Here is a 15,822-nt window from a genome sequence, read left to right on the forward strand (position 1 = left end):
TGGGAGGAGTGGGGGTGGGGGTGGGGTATATGGGAGCCTGTTATATTTTTTAATGTAGCATTTTATAGCATTTTATGTGATCTATGTATCTTTAAAAATAAAAAACTTGCTATAATTTTTAAAAAACGACTAATGGGTCCACATAGAATGCTGTGTCATTAGAGCCTCAGTGCCATCGTCACATGCTGCTTGAAATGCTTGTAACAAGGGCATATGATGGAGGCAGGAGTAAGAAGAGCTGACTCTGGAAGGAAGCAGAACCCTGGCTCCTCCAGCCCCCCAAGCTGAAAACCCTCACTTACTCTGCACTACACCGAAGAATTGACCCTACATCCCCTGTACAAGCCAGGAAGACGGGCAGGGGAGGACTCATCCCTAGCCACAGATGGTTAGACTGAGGCCCGAGAAGGGAATTTAGTTAGCCTTCTCCATAAGAGTCTGGATCATCCTGCCTGTGCTCAACTCTGCCACCACCAGAAAGGTAGAAGGCAGCAGTTTCCCCTAACTCCTTCCCTGCTCATCTTGGGCTGTAAACTCTGCCTTATTTAAACAACCACAACAACACATTAGATTTGGAAGAAGAGAAACTCTAGTTAGAATAGCACATGGCAGCCAACATTTACTATGTGTTTTCATCTATTCAGTCATATGATCCAACACTCCTATGGGGAGAGGCATTATCTCCACTTTACAGATAAGGAAGCTGAAGCCCAGAGAAGTTCAGTAGCTCATCTGATACCACACTGCTAGAAGGCCGAGCCAGGGCTGCAACTCCAGCAGCCTGGATCTCAAGTCCCTGTGTTTGACCAGTACCTGGAAGGTGGAAGAGGCCCGGTGGGCCAGGGGCCAGGACCGATAAGGCCTCTTCAACACCCTTCCCGCCAGCTCTAAGCTCTCACCCTACCAGAGGCCCCGAAAACTGCCTGAAGCCAGATTCAGGCTTCCTCCTGCCAGGGGCCGAACCCTCCAGCCCACCTACCCCAACTCAACCGCTATTCCCAGCCTAGAAGAGCTCCATGCCAGGCTGGAATGGTCTTTGCTGCAAGTCACAGATGATGGCCAATGTCATACGTGGGCATTGTCTGCACCAGCACTTGCCTGCCAAGTGACTGCATGCTCCGTGGCTGACTCTTTCTATATGGGTTGCTCCTGGGAGGCCAGACCAATGGGCAGAAACCCAGCCCAGGATCCTTTGGTGGGCTTGGAGAGGGATCGGTAAGGTACTCCTTCAAATCAGGTATAGTTCTGTTGGCCCTGGGATGTCCCCTTTACCTGGGAGGGCAGCAGGTAGGGAACTGGAGGCGGCAGCTCTGCAGGGCTGTGGAAGTTGACCTGCCAGGTTCCTGATTTCTAGCTAAGCCACGATGGCCTTGGTTTACCCCCCCTCACCCCTTTGCTCCTCCCGCTCACGCTGCCTGCAACGCCTCCTTTCCTTGCTGACAGGCCAAGCCGCTGGGATCCGGGCCCTGGGCTCCACCCAGGGGCTGGCAGACACTAAGGATGTAGAGGCCACCACTATGAAAGGACAGAGTGGACTCTGAAACACGTTCCTAAGAGAAATAACTCTGCTCCAGCTATAACGAATAAGTCAACGACACCCACTTTCAGCAAGTTTGAAACAATGGTTTATTGAGCCCGTTCACCCCCTGGTGCCTTCCTGAAGCTTCTGGGCCCAGGTGTGGCTCAGGCCCACAAAGACACCAACCACCAGGACCAGGGCGACAGGCAGCAGGGAAATGGCCCAGAGGTGGAGGTGAGGGTGCGGCTCGGAGCTCCTGGTGAAGCCTGGCACAGAGAGGGGATTTGAAGGACCCTGGCCACCTGCCCCTCCATGCCGGCAGGGCCGAAGCTGCCCGCCTGCAGGGGCGTCGGCCAGTGCTCTTTGCTCAGCTCTCCACTGAACCAGTTACACCGTCTCGGTCCCCACGGTGGCCGGAGCGTCCCCGTTCCGTCACGGTACTCCGGGGCGGCCCAGGCCTGAGGGCACCACCCACCAGCCCTCTTACCTGCTGGCCCCAGCGTGGGCTCCTGCCTGTCAGAATCCTCGAAGCCCACTGGCCCTGGAGAGCTCACGATGCTCTGCGGCCCAGCAGGGTCCTGGTGGTGACCGGAGAACCGTCGCCGTCCTGCGCGGGGTGGTGGGGAGGAGAGAGAACGGGATCGTGGGCTGCCTGGGAGAGCAAGAAAGAACAAAGGCCACCCCCACGGGTGGCCCCACTGCACTCACTCGCCATCCCAGGGCTACAGGTAGTGGCACAGGTGCCTGGGCCCGAGGGGCGGCAGGCGGAAGCGCTGCAGAAGAGGTAAACCTGGAGGGAGAGGCAAAGCCGAGGTTGGGGCTGCTTCAGGGCCGCCAGAGGCAGGCAGCTCCAAAGCTGGGCGGGGGTCAAGGGCACAGCACGGCGGGGGCAGGTGGGGCGCATCCTGGGCACGAGGACCAAGAGCCCAGGCTGAAGCCCTGCGACGACGGGGGACCAAGCGGTCTGCGTCGCTTCCCAGTTTGGAATCCGTGTCTTCCTCCTGCGAGGGACGCTGCCCCAACCCTTAGGTACTAGCAAGTGAAATGAGCCTTCCTCTCAGGTAGAGGTGGGCAGCTGTTTAAAAAAATACCTGGTCTATGTAAGTAACATGAATGAAACAATCGATTCTTCAATAGAACCGAGGCTAGGCTTGAGTCTGTGGCTTGAGTCTGTGGCCAAGGATGCATTCGTGCATCATGTAGAAAATGTAGACCAAAGGACCCTGAGTTTATCTGCACTTACCTTAAGGAGAAGTGCATTATAAGAGTTCAGTGCAAACTTCACAGTGAACACGTTTCTGGAATCAGCCACGAGGCCACCCTTGAGCTCCGTGGAGCGTGTTCAGGTCAGGGCTGACTGCACCCGCACTCGCACCCAGCACCGTCCGTGTCCTCTCTCGAGCTCCTTCCTCACTGAGCCGGCGCCCTGTGCTCACCTCCCTCCCTCTTCAAGCCCGTGCCAGGAGCTTGGCCTGCCTTGTCCAGTATCACCCCCCTCTTACCAGATGGGGACCAGGCTTGCGGGGGCTTCCTTACCGGTCCCCCGAGGGCCCTCTGGGAGCCAGGGTCCAGGAAGGAGAAGGTGGAAGTGGTGAAGCGCTGGTAGTGGGACGGGAAGGGCAGTGCTGTCCCCTCCAAAGCCACCAGTCGGGTTCTGTAGCTGTCACCATCAAAGGGACACCTGGGAAGGAGAGGCGTCACGGGGCCCTGCCTCTGAGCAGCAGGCAGGTGGGCAAGGGGGACCCGCCGGGCGGCTCGGGCATCTTCCGCCACTCACCCGTCCGACAGGAGGGACCACTGCGGCTGCTGGAAGGGGTTGGCGCTGGGAGCGGCCCAGCACTGGTGCAGCATCAGGGCCAGGCGGGGGTCCGTCCTCTGCAGAAGCCGCACCTCCACATGGATCGGCTCCCGGAGCAGCCTCACCAGGGGGTAGTCCTCTACTCCGTAGTAGGAGCGGAAAGTCTCATCTGCAGGGAGAGGGGCACGTGTGTCCAGGGCGGGCTGGACGTCAGGGAAGTGGGGACAGGGGCAGAACGCACGGGGGCACTGTACCCTTGGCAATCTGCAACTCGAGCCGCAGGGGGCCAGACCGGTTCACCGGGGCGGGCGACGGGGGCCGGGAGATGGATGCCTGGATGGGCAGGAAGCCACTGGCGTTGAAGATGCAGCGCAGGTGAAGCCTGGAAGCCAAGTGCAAGAGCAGGGGAGAAGACAACACAGTCGACAGTTAATGAACTAGCTAGGAATGCTGTGGCTGCAGCAGTGAATGGCATGCCACCCTGGAGGGTGGATGCATGCTGCTCTCAGTCCCTGGGGTGACACGCCTCACTGCCAAGGGGGCTGCAGGGGGTGGCCCTTGTTCCTGGCCTCATCTTCCCAGGATGGCTCAGCAGCCTCTCTGTCATCTGCCAGGCCCTGTGCTGGGTGCTGGAGACAAAGACGGCCTCAAGGAGCTGCCACCTCATTGGAGCTGCCGCCTCAACCCACGACGCGGGCCCTGGTCCAGCTATGGGCAGGCCTGGGAGCTCCAGCACCCAACTGCCCTGGATTTGAGTCTTCTCAGCATTTCCTGGCAGCAGGATCCTGTGCAGGCAGCTTAGCCCCAGCCTCTTCACAGGGGGAGAGAACACTTCCCCCCAGGGCTGTGCCTAGGCCCGTCCTAGGTGCCACCCTCCTGCCACAGCTGCAGTCCCTCTGCCGAGGAGTCCCAGCATCTCCCCGGCTGGTCTGAAGACCGCAGAGGACCCTCCTCCACATTCCTGGTGGGGGGGCCACACCCTTGCACTGGGGCACTTTGTAGCCTCACCTGACCCCACCCACCGTGCCTCCGCTAAGGGAGCTCTCCCTTTCCCGGTCTTTGGGGCAGAGCCCCAGGTGGCTAAGCCTGGGCTGGGGCTTGGGGAAGACGCGCCACAGCAGGAGGCCGAGGCTGGCACCCCCCGGGCCCCTGCACTGCCCTTCGCGGCTCACTAGCTAGCCCTCGTGGGCCCCAGCCTGGCTTTTCTCTACTCCCACCTTCCTGGGCATTGCCGGCCTGCGTGGCAGGCCCTGGCTGCCACCCCGGTTCTTCAATCCAAGAGTCCAAAGCACGGCATAGGTTTCCCCCTCCCACCCACGGGTGATGCTTGAAGGCCAAAGACTCTTGGTCCCCAATGCCAGCCCCACCCTCGTGCTGAGGCAGAGAAGAAACCCCGCTGGCACCTGCTCAGCGCCAAGCACAGAGCTTCTACCGCCCAAGAGATCCCCTTGCTCCATTCAGCAGGGCAGACACCGAGGCCAGGCTCCATGTCCCAGCCCCCAGTCACCCTGGGGTGGTTTTGTCCCCCGAGTCAGCAGGCCCAGCGGGTGCTTCCCCACTCCTCCCAGCCCCGCCTCCCAGAGGTGTCTTCCGCCTCGTCTGTGGCTTCATAACTTCTCAAATCAGGTGGCAGCCCTGGCCACAGCCTCAGCCCTTTCCTGTGGCCTGGAAAATGCTTTGGAGACAAGGACTCCAGTCCTCTCGGGCACTGCCATTGGCTTCCACTTGTGCCCACATGCCGGGTGCGGGCAGATGTCATCGGGCCCGGACAGATGTCATCGGGCCCCAGCCCGGCCCCGAGAGCTGCACGTGTCCTGCCGTGGCTGGGGAAGCGGGGGCAGGAAGAGGCGAGCGGTAGTTCAGAGGCCACGCAGCAGAGCCTGACCTTGGCCCCGCTGACTCCAAAGCGGTTCTCCGCCACCCTGCACCGCCCCCACGCCCACAGGCCCAGCCCGTTCAAGGGGCTCCCCCTCACCGGAAGGTGCTGTCCCGCGTGATGGAACCCTCCGGCCGCATCTGGACATCCATGTCAGACGCCAGCTGGTTCTCATAGATGAGCTGGTTGCCGACCACCTGGGGGAAGGGGACAGCTGGGGGAGGCCGCCCTGGGGGCGGTGCTGGACGCCAGCCCCCGGGCCCCCACTTCTACCTGGGCTGTGGTGCCGCAGCGGGTGAGGGGGAATCGGAAGACGACAAAGGCATCCGTCTCCTGGGAGGGGGGACAGCCGGAGGGGGCATAGGCCAGGCGGACGTTAGCCAGTGTGGTCTGGTGGGCCAAGGCCGTCTCCTGGGACACCACCACGACGGAGTGGCCATCTCTGAAGCACTGGACTGTGGCTTGGACAAAGTCACATCAGACAGGCAAGTCAGGAGCCACCCGGCACAGAGGCAGGGGAGTGGACCGGATGGCAGCCGGCATTTAAGCATTGGCCTGGGAGCTGGGAGATGTGGGTTCTCATCTTCTAGATGTACTGTGGGGGGAACGGGTCTCCCCAAAAGACATGCTCAAGCCCTAACCCCTGGTCCTGTGGCTGTCCTGATTTGAAAACGGGGTTTTCAGTGGCGATTAGTTAAGGTGAAGGTTAACGTGGGTCCTAATCCAATATGACCGGCGTTCTAAAAAGAGGAAATTTGGACAGGTCATGTGACCACCAAAGCAGCACTGGAAGCCCAAGGAAATCACCAGGAGCTGGGAAGAGGCAAAGAAAGATTTTTCCCTTACAGACTTCAGCCTTGCAGCCTCAGAACTGTGAGACAATAAGCTACCAGCTTATTTGTCATGGCAGCCCTAGGAAAGGAGGGCACTTCTTACACCAGTGCTAGCTTCTTACACCAGTGCTAGCTTCTTACACCAGTGCTAGCTTCTTACACCAGTGCTAGCTTCTTACACCAGTGCTAGCTTGAGCAAACCCTTCCTGATCTCAGGTTTTCCTCATCATGGAAAAAGGATATCAATCTGTACTCTACAGGTAGGGTCACCACGTAACTTGTTCACCCAAACCAGGGTGTCTGTTGGATTTGAAGGGGATGCTGTTGACAGCTCCCCTGCACAATTGTCATAAGCAAGCTGAGTGTTGTGGTCACCCTAACTTGAGGTCTCTTCCTGGGGTCCATTCTGACCCTCTGGCTCTCCTAGGATCAGGAGGTTAAACAGCATCAGTTAGACAGGGGAGGAGAAAGCTCTCCCACTCTTCAGGATCCAGGTAACAGGGACCATGCTTGGGGTGGAGGGCTGTACCTGTGTTGCCATAGTAACACGGATCCTTTCTGGTGTTGTCATAGCAGCAGCCAGCCTGTTGACAGGCTTCCTTGGAATTTTTCACCATGCAGGGGATGTGCCCAGCAGTCACGTGGCACTGCTGCTGGGTGGGATGGGTGCCTAGGGTTGGTGACAGAGGGGTAAGGGCATGGGACAGAGCCCAGCTGGGCGGCAGACATCCAGGGAGGGAGGGGGGGGAACAGCCCCTCGCCCACGCACCCGCGGCGGAGCCCACGCACCCGCGGCGGAGCCCACGCACCCGCGGCGGAGCCCACGCACCCGCGGCGGAGCCCACGCACCCGCGGCGGAGCCCACGCACCCGCGGCGGAGCCCACGCACCCGCGGCGGAGCCCACGCACCCGCGGCGGAGCCCACGCACCCGCGTAAGCTGGCTTGTCGACTTCCTCGGGTTCCAAGGTGCTCCACTGGGCTGCAGCCGGGGCGGGGCGGGTAGGTCCAGGCCAGAGGGGTGGCGAGACCGGGCCTGCAGGGACGGAGGTGGACGCCGGGTATGGGGGGCTAGGGGAGGTGTGGCCAGAGGTGTGGCTGTGCGGGTCAGACAGCGAGGACGCGGTGGGGGGCGCCACGTGGGAGCCCAGCGCCCAGGTGTGGCCAGGTTTGGGGCAGATCAGAGCGATGTCTCGGGCTACCTCCACACGCCCGTCGGGCCGCAGAGCTTCCATGGAGACCCTCAGGTGGAAGCGCCCGTCCTGCAGGTGAGGGCGATAGGGGGCAGGTGAGGAGAGGCCCCGTCCTCCGGCAGAGCTGGGGCAGCTGCTAGGGGCGGCGCAGGGCTCAGTCCGCCTCGCCCACGGGCTCACTGAGCTGTCATGGCTCCAAGTGAGTCTCTGCCGGTCCCCAGGGGCCTCGCTAGCATGATACCTCGTGGGGCCACCCCTACCTTCTCCAGCACGTGGCAGCCCTTATACCCTGCAGAGAAGACCACTGGCCCCCGCGGCTCGGAGGAGATCCAGTGCTGGCAGATGGAACAGTTGTTCACCTCAAATCGATTCCCAAATTCATCTGGGGGTGGGGGTGGGGAGAGGAAGGGGTCAGGAGGCTGATGGGGGAAGCCAGGCGTGCCCACTCAGAGCCAGGGGACCCGGGATCCAGCCCCGGCTTCGCTGCCAGCTGGCTGTGTGGCCTGGGGCGCGTCCCGTCCCCCCTCTGGTCTCGTTTCCACATCTAAAGGGATGGTTGGCTTCAGCTGGGATCTTTCTCACGAAGGCGCCCTGGTGGCGGCACACAGCAGCAGGCAGGGGAAGACGCGGTGAAGATGGGTAAGCAGGGTTTCGTGCTCTGTGCTGGGCATTTGATTGGGTCTGTTTAAGCTTAGTTAGCCAGACCTGTGGATGCGGCAGCTGAGGGTAAGTGAGCTTTCTCAGGCACACACAGTGCAGGACGGAAAGAGGACGTGAGCCTGGGCTTTCGTGGAAGGAGCTGAGCCTGTCTGCAGGTTAATTGGCTGCCACAGTCGCCGCGGTTCACCTGCTGGGTATTGGCCAACACCCTCCCCCTCCCAGAATAAGCAGGGCCCCCCCGGGAGCAGGGCACACCCCATGTACTCCCATTCAGTGCCCAGGGCAAGGATGGGGCCCTCGTTCCCACTTTACAGATGAGAGGAGGCTCAGAGAGGTCAGACCAGTTGCCCAAGATCACACAGCTTAGAAGCTGCAGAGTCAAGTGCCGATGCCAAATCCACACCCTTCTCCACGAGGGCCCTGCCACAGAGGGTGGCTTGTGGAGCAGCAGCCCCGGCAGCAACCGGGAGGTGTTAAGATCCCAGAATCTCCGCCCTGCCCCAGACCTGCTAATTAGAACCTTCGTGTCAACAGGATGCTGCGTGATTTCTGTGCACACGGGGAAAGCTGGCCTGGGGGACCGGGGAAATTAAGACTGCAACACGCCTCAGCCCCCTTTAAAGGAGGTAAGGGGGTGCAGGTGGCCACCCCCAAGGGGCCGGGTTCCTGTGGCACTCACCCAGCACTTTGAAGCGGATGCCCTGGCCCGGCCTGGGCACCACCAGCAGCTGCACGCCCTGGACCCCGCAGGCATAGCTGTGCAGAGGGCCTGGGAGTGCCGTCTCCAGGCGCAGCCCTAGGCCCAACGCTGGGCCTAGCACGGCCACCGCCAGCAGCAGGAGAGCCACGTGCACCGCCAGCCCCATGGCAGCCCCCGGCCGCTGGCAGGGGCCCAGGCTTTATAGGGTGGAGCTGCAGGTGGGAGCCTCTACAAGCAGAGAGGGCCCACCTGGGCCAGCGCCCACCTGACCAGCAAGCGCTTCGGTGAAACTCCTGCCCTGCAGGCGGGGGAGGCACCCTCCCAGCCTGCAGCCCTGGGGGGCGGGTCAGAACCTGGCCCTTGGGCCCCCACCCCTGGCTTTCAGCCTCACAGCTGGGGCGTGGGTGGGGTTTCTAGGAAAGGTGCCTGAGGCTGCAGGTGGGCCCCTGCCGACCTCCCGCCCACCGCCCGCAGCCCGCCCAGCCCTCCAGTCTGAGCCCCGGCCCCCGAGGAGCTGCGGGGGAGGCAGTGGTGGGCCGCAGGCTGCTGGCAGGTGGGCTTTAGGGGCAGAACAAACCCACGAGATACTGCCCCTGCCCTTGAAACTAGTCAGATGGGGGAGACAGGTGCTTGAACCCGCGAGCTCCACCTCAGGGCAAGTTCCTAGGATAATTGCCAAGAACAGCCAGAACAGACAACAAAGGGCAACCTGGCATCCCGGATGGGACAAGAAAGAAAAGACGCTAGGAAAAACCAAGGACATCTAAGTGAAACAGGAGCTAGCCACACTGGTTCATGCCTGTTAACAAATAGACCTCACTGCTGTCAGGTGGTAATATTGGGGGAAACTGGATGTGGGGTATATGGGTTCTCTATTTTCTCAGTTTTTCTGTAAACCTAAAACTGTTCTAAGAAATAAAGTCTATGTAAAAAAAAAAACAAAAAACCACACATACAAAACAACAAAAAACCAAATGAGAGAGGCTCACAGACCGGAGCACTTCCTGCGTGCCTCCCGGCTCATTGCCCACACGGCCGTCCTTGCAGGGAGGCGCCAACTCGGGCTAGTGCTCGGCCAGCAGAGTCCAAACTCCTCAGACGTTCGCCGACCAGTTACTTTAGTTGGCAGCAGCAGGGAGAGCGAATGGTTTCGCAGCTGAGAGTCTGGCTCCAGCGCAGCCCCGGCCGCTTTCTAGCCATGACCTGGGACACGTGCTTCATTTTTCTGAGCCTCAGGTGTCCCCGTTCTCGCCTGGGGATAAAAATCATGCTTACGCTCGCAGTGCTGGCAGGAGGACTGCAAGTGACAAAGGGTGGGTGTAAAGAGATGAGACGTGGTGAGGCCTTCCTGCCTGGCAAGGCCAAACTTTACTGTGGCTAGAGCACCGATGGGGACAGCAGCGCAGTGGAGGCAGGCGGGGGCCTTGCAGGTGTTTCTGGAGGAAAGGGGGCCTGAGCAGAGGCTCCTGGAGCTGAGGGCCAGGGGGTGGCCTGCTGGGGATATTGAATTGAGGCAGAGGGAATTTAAGACAGCAGAGATGGGTAGAAGGAGGGAAGGCAGGTGGGTGGGCAGCGGACCAGGAGACCCTGGACTTTAAACTGGCTGGGGGGGTGGGAAAGGGAAGAGCTGGGCAGGGTAGGGAGGACGGGGACTTTACTGAGGGACAATGGGAAGTTTTACACTTTATTTATTTATTGAAGATTTATTTATTTCTCTCACCCCCCACCCTATTGTTTCTGCTCAGTCTGTTCATTGTGTGCTCTCTGTGTCTGCTCGTCTTCTTTTAGGAGGCATCGGGAACCAAACCTGGATCCTCCCGTGTGGGAGGGAGGCACCCAATTGCTTGAGCCACATCTGCTCCCTGCTTGTTGTGTTTCTCATCATCTCCTCATTGTGTCATCTCATTGTGACATCTCTCTGTGTCATCTCATGTCAGCTTGCCATGCCAGTCCGTCACATCAGCTTGCTTTCTAACTCTTCTTTAGGAGGCACAGGAACCAAACCTGAGACCTCCCTTGTGGGAGGCAGGCACCCAACTGCCTGAGCCACCTCCACTCCCTACAATTTATTTTTTAACTCACTTGTAAATTGTATACTTCTAGATGAACCTTCAATTTTGGACTAATCTAAAATCCTGAAGTCTCCTGTAGATAACTCATGTCTATTTTACTTTTTTACCAGACCAAATACTTTATATTCATTCTTTCTCATCTTATCAAATGATTGTAGTTAAGACTATTTAAGAAAATTATCCATCATCCAAAATATTAGCTTTCTCTGAGTTTCAAGCAAGCTTCCATTAATCTAATTCATTAATCTATCTTAATGCAGGTTGCTGCTATGCCAAGAGGGACAGGATCTAGAACAGTATCTTAGAAAATGTACTAGAATATTCTCTTCAGGTAACTCCTATCCACCACTCTGCTTGCTTCTGCCATATCTAGTTAGTCACAAATATGCTGCTTTTATTATTCGGCATTTTCACTTTATGCCTGTAATGCATAACCTGTTGGCTGTTTCATTTTCTTTCTTTTTGCTCTAACTTAGGCACAAAGAGCAATTTTTTAAAAATAATTTTTAAAAAAGATTTATTTATTTATTTCTCTCCACTCCCCCTCTCCCCTCCCCCCCCCACGTTGTCTATTCTCTGTGTCTGTTTTGCTGCATCTTCTTTGTCCGCTTCTGTTGTCAGCGGCATGGGAATCTGTGTTTCTTTTTGTTGCATCATCTTGTTGGGTCAGCTCTCTGTGTGGGTGGCACCATTCTTAGGCAGGCTGCACTTTCTTTCACGCTGGGCGGCTCTCCTTATGGGGCACACTCTTTGCGCGTAGGGCTCCCCTACGCGGGGGACACCCCTGCATGGCAGGGCACTCCTTGTGCACATCAGCACTGCGCATGGGCCAGCTCCACATGGGTCAAGGAGGCCCGGGGTTTGAACCGCGGACCTCCCACGTGGTAGATGGACGCCCTAACCACTGGGCCAAGTGCGCTTCCCACAAAGAACAATTTTTGTGTGTATAGACTTCCCCCCAGGACTTAGATCATTTTGAGCTTTGATCATCCTAATCTTGTTCTGTAGTATTAGAGTAGCCCCTGATACTCCCTTTCAGTTATATGGGCTTCTTTCTGTCTGGTACCCAAATCCTTTGAAATGTGAACCTATCTGAGGAGGCCTGTGTAATCAGCATATTTAAATACATATATACATACCTCCCATTTTCTCACTTACAATTATTCAATCAGAATTAAATCTTCAAGAACTTCCCAACTCTGAAATTGTCTTCCTGTGGTCCCATAGATTTGTGTCTGAAAGTCATACCTGTATTTTCTCAGGTTTTTTTTGAGCGCCCATCTTTTGAAAATCTAGGACATGCATTTCATTGGCTATCATGAACTTTAAAAGGGAATGTTTTCTCCCAGACCTCTTCATTTTTCCTCATCCTCTGTCTTCATTATTATTATTATTATTATTGGTATTTCATTCTGGTTGCCTTTATTATTATTATTAGAGAAGTCATGGGTTTACAGAACAATCATGTATAAAATACAAAATTCCCACCTACTACCAGTTTTAAACTTTCTTTTAAAATAATTTCAGAGTTACAGAATATAAATTCCATATATTCATCTATCCTGCACCTGGTTTCACCAAATGTTAACTCTTAACTTCTTTTTTAAATTTGCTTTCTCTCTCTCTTCCCCTCTTTGCATATACACATACACTCACATTATTTTTTCCATACCGTTGAGAATTGGCTGCATGCAAGATTCCATTTACCCCTAAATATGTCCATGTGCCTTTCCTAAAATATGAGACTCTCTTACATAACTACAGCAAAATTGTTGAAATCTGAAAAATCAACATTGGTTCAATACTACTGTTTAGCCTGTAAGCCATATTCAACATTCACCAATTGTACTAATAATGTCCTTTACAGCAAATGAGAACAATTTTTTTTTCTAGCCCAGGATCCAGTTCAAAATCAGTCATTTGTCATGTCTCTTTAGCCACATCTATCCTGGGACAGTTCCTCTGCCTTTTCTTTGTCTTTTATGTCCTTGACATTTTCAAGAAGTACAGGCCAGTTAATTTGCAGAAAGGCCCTCAATTCATCTGGTATTTCCTCATGATTAGATTCAATCATTTTGTGGCAGGAACATCCCAGAAGTGATATAGCGTCCTTCTTGGCGCATCCTGTCAGGAGCACATGGCATTGGTTTGTCTCATTACTGGTGATGGAAATTTGATCCCTTGTTGAAGATAGTGCCTGCAGATCTCTCCATTGTGAAGCTACTACATTTCTCTTTGTAATTAATAAGTATCTTGTGGGCAGATACTTTTAATCTGTATAATTGTCCTAGTTCCCATCAAACATTCACCCCCTAGTGTGGTAGTTGCCAAATGGTGATTTGCCAACTTTATCATCTTTTTACACTTATTGGTCGGCTTTTGACTGTACGAGAGAGCTTTCCATGAATGGGTGGTTTTAGGTGGAACAGTCGAGGCACCTGGATTCTGTCCTGAGGTCACTGCTCACGAGCAGAATGACCTTGGAGAGTCACGTCTCTGCTTTTCTCTTATATTTGGAAAATAGGGGTGAGAATGATTAAGGTGGGGATGGAATCAATGCCAGTGCCCAGGAAGGTGTTTTCTGACTGGTCACAGACCTCACCCACAGAGAAGGCATGTCTCCCAAGGTCTGGAAATGCGCGGGGAAAGCACGGACGGGCTCATTCAAGGCCAAGGGCAAAAGGAAGCCTTTGGGAAAAATTGTGCCAAACCATCCTGGAGAGAGAGAGAGCATGCCCAGAGCCCTTGGAGTCTTGCAAAGCCTCCTGGACCCAGAGCTTGTCAGCTTGGGAAGGACTCCCGTCTCCTTCACTCACCCATGGGAGACCTTGGGCAAGCCCTTGACAGGGGCTGGATGTGGCGCCCACAAGATAAGCCAACCTCCTACTCCCTGGAACTGTAAGTGGTACCTTATTTGGGGGTGGGGAAGGGCCTTCTGAGGTTGTTGGAGAAAAGCAGCGCTCACTGGGACATGGAGACTGATACGACCACAGGCAGAGAATGTACTGAGAAGCTCTCCCAACAGAGGGGGTCTGAAGAGAGACCTCAGCGCCCCCACCAGCACTGTGGGGCCTGAAGAGGGACTTCAGCCCACTCCTGGAAGGGGGTGTGGGATTTGAATTCATACAGAACTTTCCTAGGCAGGGAAAAGAAGTTGGTGGGAGGGGGTTGAGGGCCCGAGTGCGGTGCAGGGACCAATAGGAAGCCCTAGATGTGAAAACTTTCCCTGGTATGCTAGAGGGTGGTGGGCTAGGGAGTTAGGTTTTCTTGGAATGCTGGAGGAGCAGGTGCTTCTTTGATCTGTAGGGAATAAAGGGTGTTTGAAAATCTCCCTCTGATATGCAGGTAGTGAAGGTTTCCATCTCCCTTTACTCCCGTCTCTATGTGGTTTCTTTGTTCAACCTTCAGGGAAGTGCCCTGCCCTTGGACATGCAGGCTTATGGGGGAGGGGGTTAGCCTTTCCCCAGTGAATAGCAGGGGAAACTGAGCTACAGCTTGCTCATTATCGCAAACCTCTAACAGATGTAATGAAGGATCTTAAGAAAAGGTGGCCAGGAACGCCTGGGGCCACCAGCAGCTGGGTGAGGCCCGGGAGGTTCCTCCCCTGGACACTTGGGAGGAGCGAGGCCCTGCTGGAACCTGGATTTCCGACTTCTGGCCTCCAGGACTGGGCGAGGGTAAATTTGCGTGGCTTTAAGCCACGTGGCTTGTGGTGGTTTGTTAGGGGAGCCTAGGAAATGGGTGCTATCCTGGGTGCTGCTTTCACAGCGGCTGACCCCCGCCTGCGCCGACTGCTCTGGCTTCTTGTTTTCCTTCCTAGTAAAAGGTCTTAGTCCCCAGGGTTGTGCCCATTGGGACCACGCCGTGGGTGATGGTGGCCTGGAACGTGTCACTGCAAGGAGCTGCGGAGCCTTTGGGGGTCTGATATTGGAGATTCATTCTGTTTGGCAAACATTTATTGGGAGCTTTCTTTCCCAAGACCTCTGCTGAGCTTTAGTGGTGAGGAAATAATAGGAATTGACTGTTCTCAAGTTGCTCATCATGGAAGTGGGAAGCAGTGGTGAGCTGAAGAGAGTCACCATAGCGGGTGGGGGGGCAGGGTGCTGGTATGTGAAGTGAGGTGGAGATGGGGGCGAGGGAACAGGAGGCAGGCTTGTCTGTGAGGATCAGCAAAGGCTTCCCCGGAGGATGTGAGCCTTGGTAAGGGTTTTGAAGGGTGACTAGGAGTTCACCAGGAAGTTAATGGAAGGAATGACATTCCAGAGCAGGGAGCAAACAGCACAAGCAAGGGCCCAGAAACAGTCTGTGTAGATGGGGGGGGCGCTAAATGCAAGATGAGAGCGTGTCACTAGGGAGCAGCAGATGCAAAGGCAGAGGTGCTGGCAGGGCCAGGGCACCGGCAGGCGTACTGGTCATGTGGGGAGCTGGGGTTTCCTCTTGCGGGTGACGGGAGCACCAGGTTAGCTCAGCCAGGCCACCCACAGGCTGGCGTGTGACGGGGCCCCACTTCCCCTCTGCTGCTGTGGGCACCGTGAGGCCCTCACGCCGGAGGTTTCCAGGGACGGCCTCACCTGCTTCCTGCCCGCGTCTCACTTCTCGTTGCTGGACTTCTTCAAAGAGGCCAGTAAAGGAACCTGAAGAACCCACTTCCGGAGGCGGGCCAGCGGGAGACGGCCCCCCGTGGGCTGCCACCACGCCCGGGAGCCGCTGCCCGCTGCCTGCACCGCAGGCTTGTTAAGCACACTGGACGCCACACACGCCCTCTTGGGGGCTCAGAGGCGTTGGCCGTCTCTAGCAGGGTCCCGAAGGGTGAGGAGGACTCAGCCAAGCAGACGGGGGGGGGGGGGGAAGCAGGGGCGCCCGGCTGCAGCAACGGTGCCCGTGAGGGCACGGGGAGGACATTACGAGGGCAGGGCTGGCCCCGGCTTTGGCTCTTCAGGTTGGGACCTCATGCTCCGAGCCGTGGAGAAGACGGGGCTCTAGGAGGAGGTTGGGGTGGCGCCCCTCTCTCCAGCTGCGGGGGTCCGGCTCTGTGTTGAGACGCGGTAGAGGACCCGCCACTGCTGGGGCTGTGGGGCTGTCCCTCCCCCCAGCCCCTCCTCTCGGCTGTTCAGAGAGGCCAGGCTGCAGGGGGAGCTTTGGTGGGCATTCGGCCGCCCCCACCCAGGTCAGA

At 56.6% G+C, this 15,822-nt stretch overlaps 1 protein-coding gene across 1 annotated transcript; it reads right to left on the reverse strand.

Moving 5' to 3' along the window:
• Positions 1-1,639: 1,639 nt before the first annotated feature.
• Positions 1,640-8,743, reverse strand: ZP1 (zona pellucida glycoprotein 1). Its single transcript, XM_004446490.3, has 12 exons — positions 8,557-8,743; positions 7,478-7,599; positions 6,956-7,286; positions 6,556-6,696; positions 5,467-5,654; positions 5,293-5,390; positions 3,572-3,699; positions 3,297-3,486; positions 3,056-3,200; positions 2,228-2,309; positions 2,007-2,126; positions 1,640-1,785 (listed from the first exon to the last, which is right to left on the reverse strand). Exons 1-12 carry the CDS (start codon positions 8,741-8,743, stop codon positions 1,640-1,642), a joined length of 1,878 nt encoding a protein of 625 aa, XP_004446547.3.
• Between the last annotated feature and the right edge of the window lie 7,079 nt (positions 8,744-15,822).

The sequence above is a fragment of the Dasypus novemcinctus genome, chromosome 10 (assembly GCF_030445035.2).
Source record: "Dasypus novemcinctus isolate mDasNov1 chromosome 10, mDasNov1.1.hap2, whole genome shotgun sequence".
Lineage (NCBI taxonomy): Eukaryota > Metazoa > Chordata > Mammalia > Cingulata > Dasypodidae > Dasypus > Dasypus novemcinctus.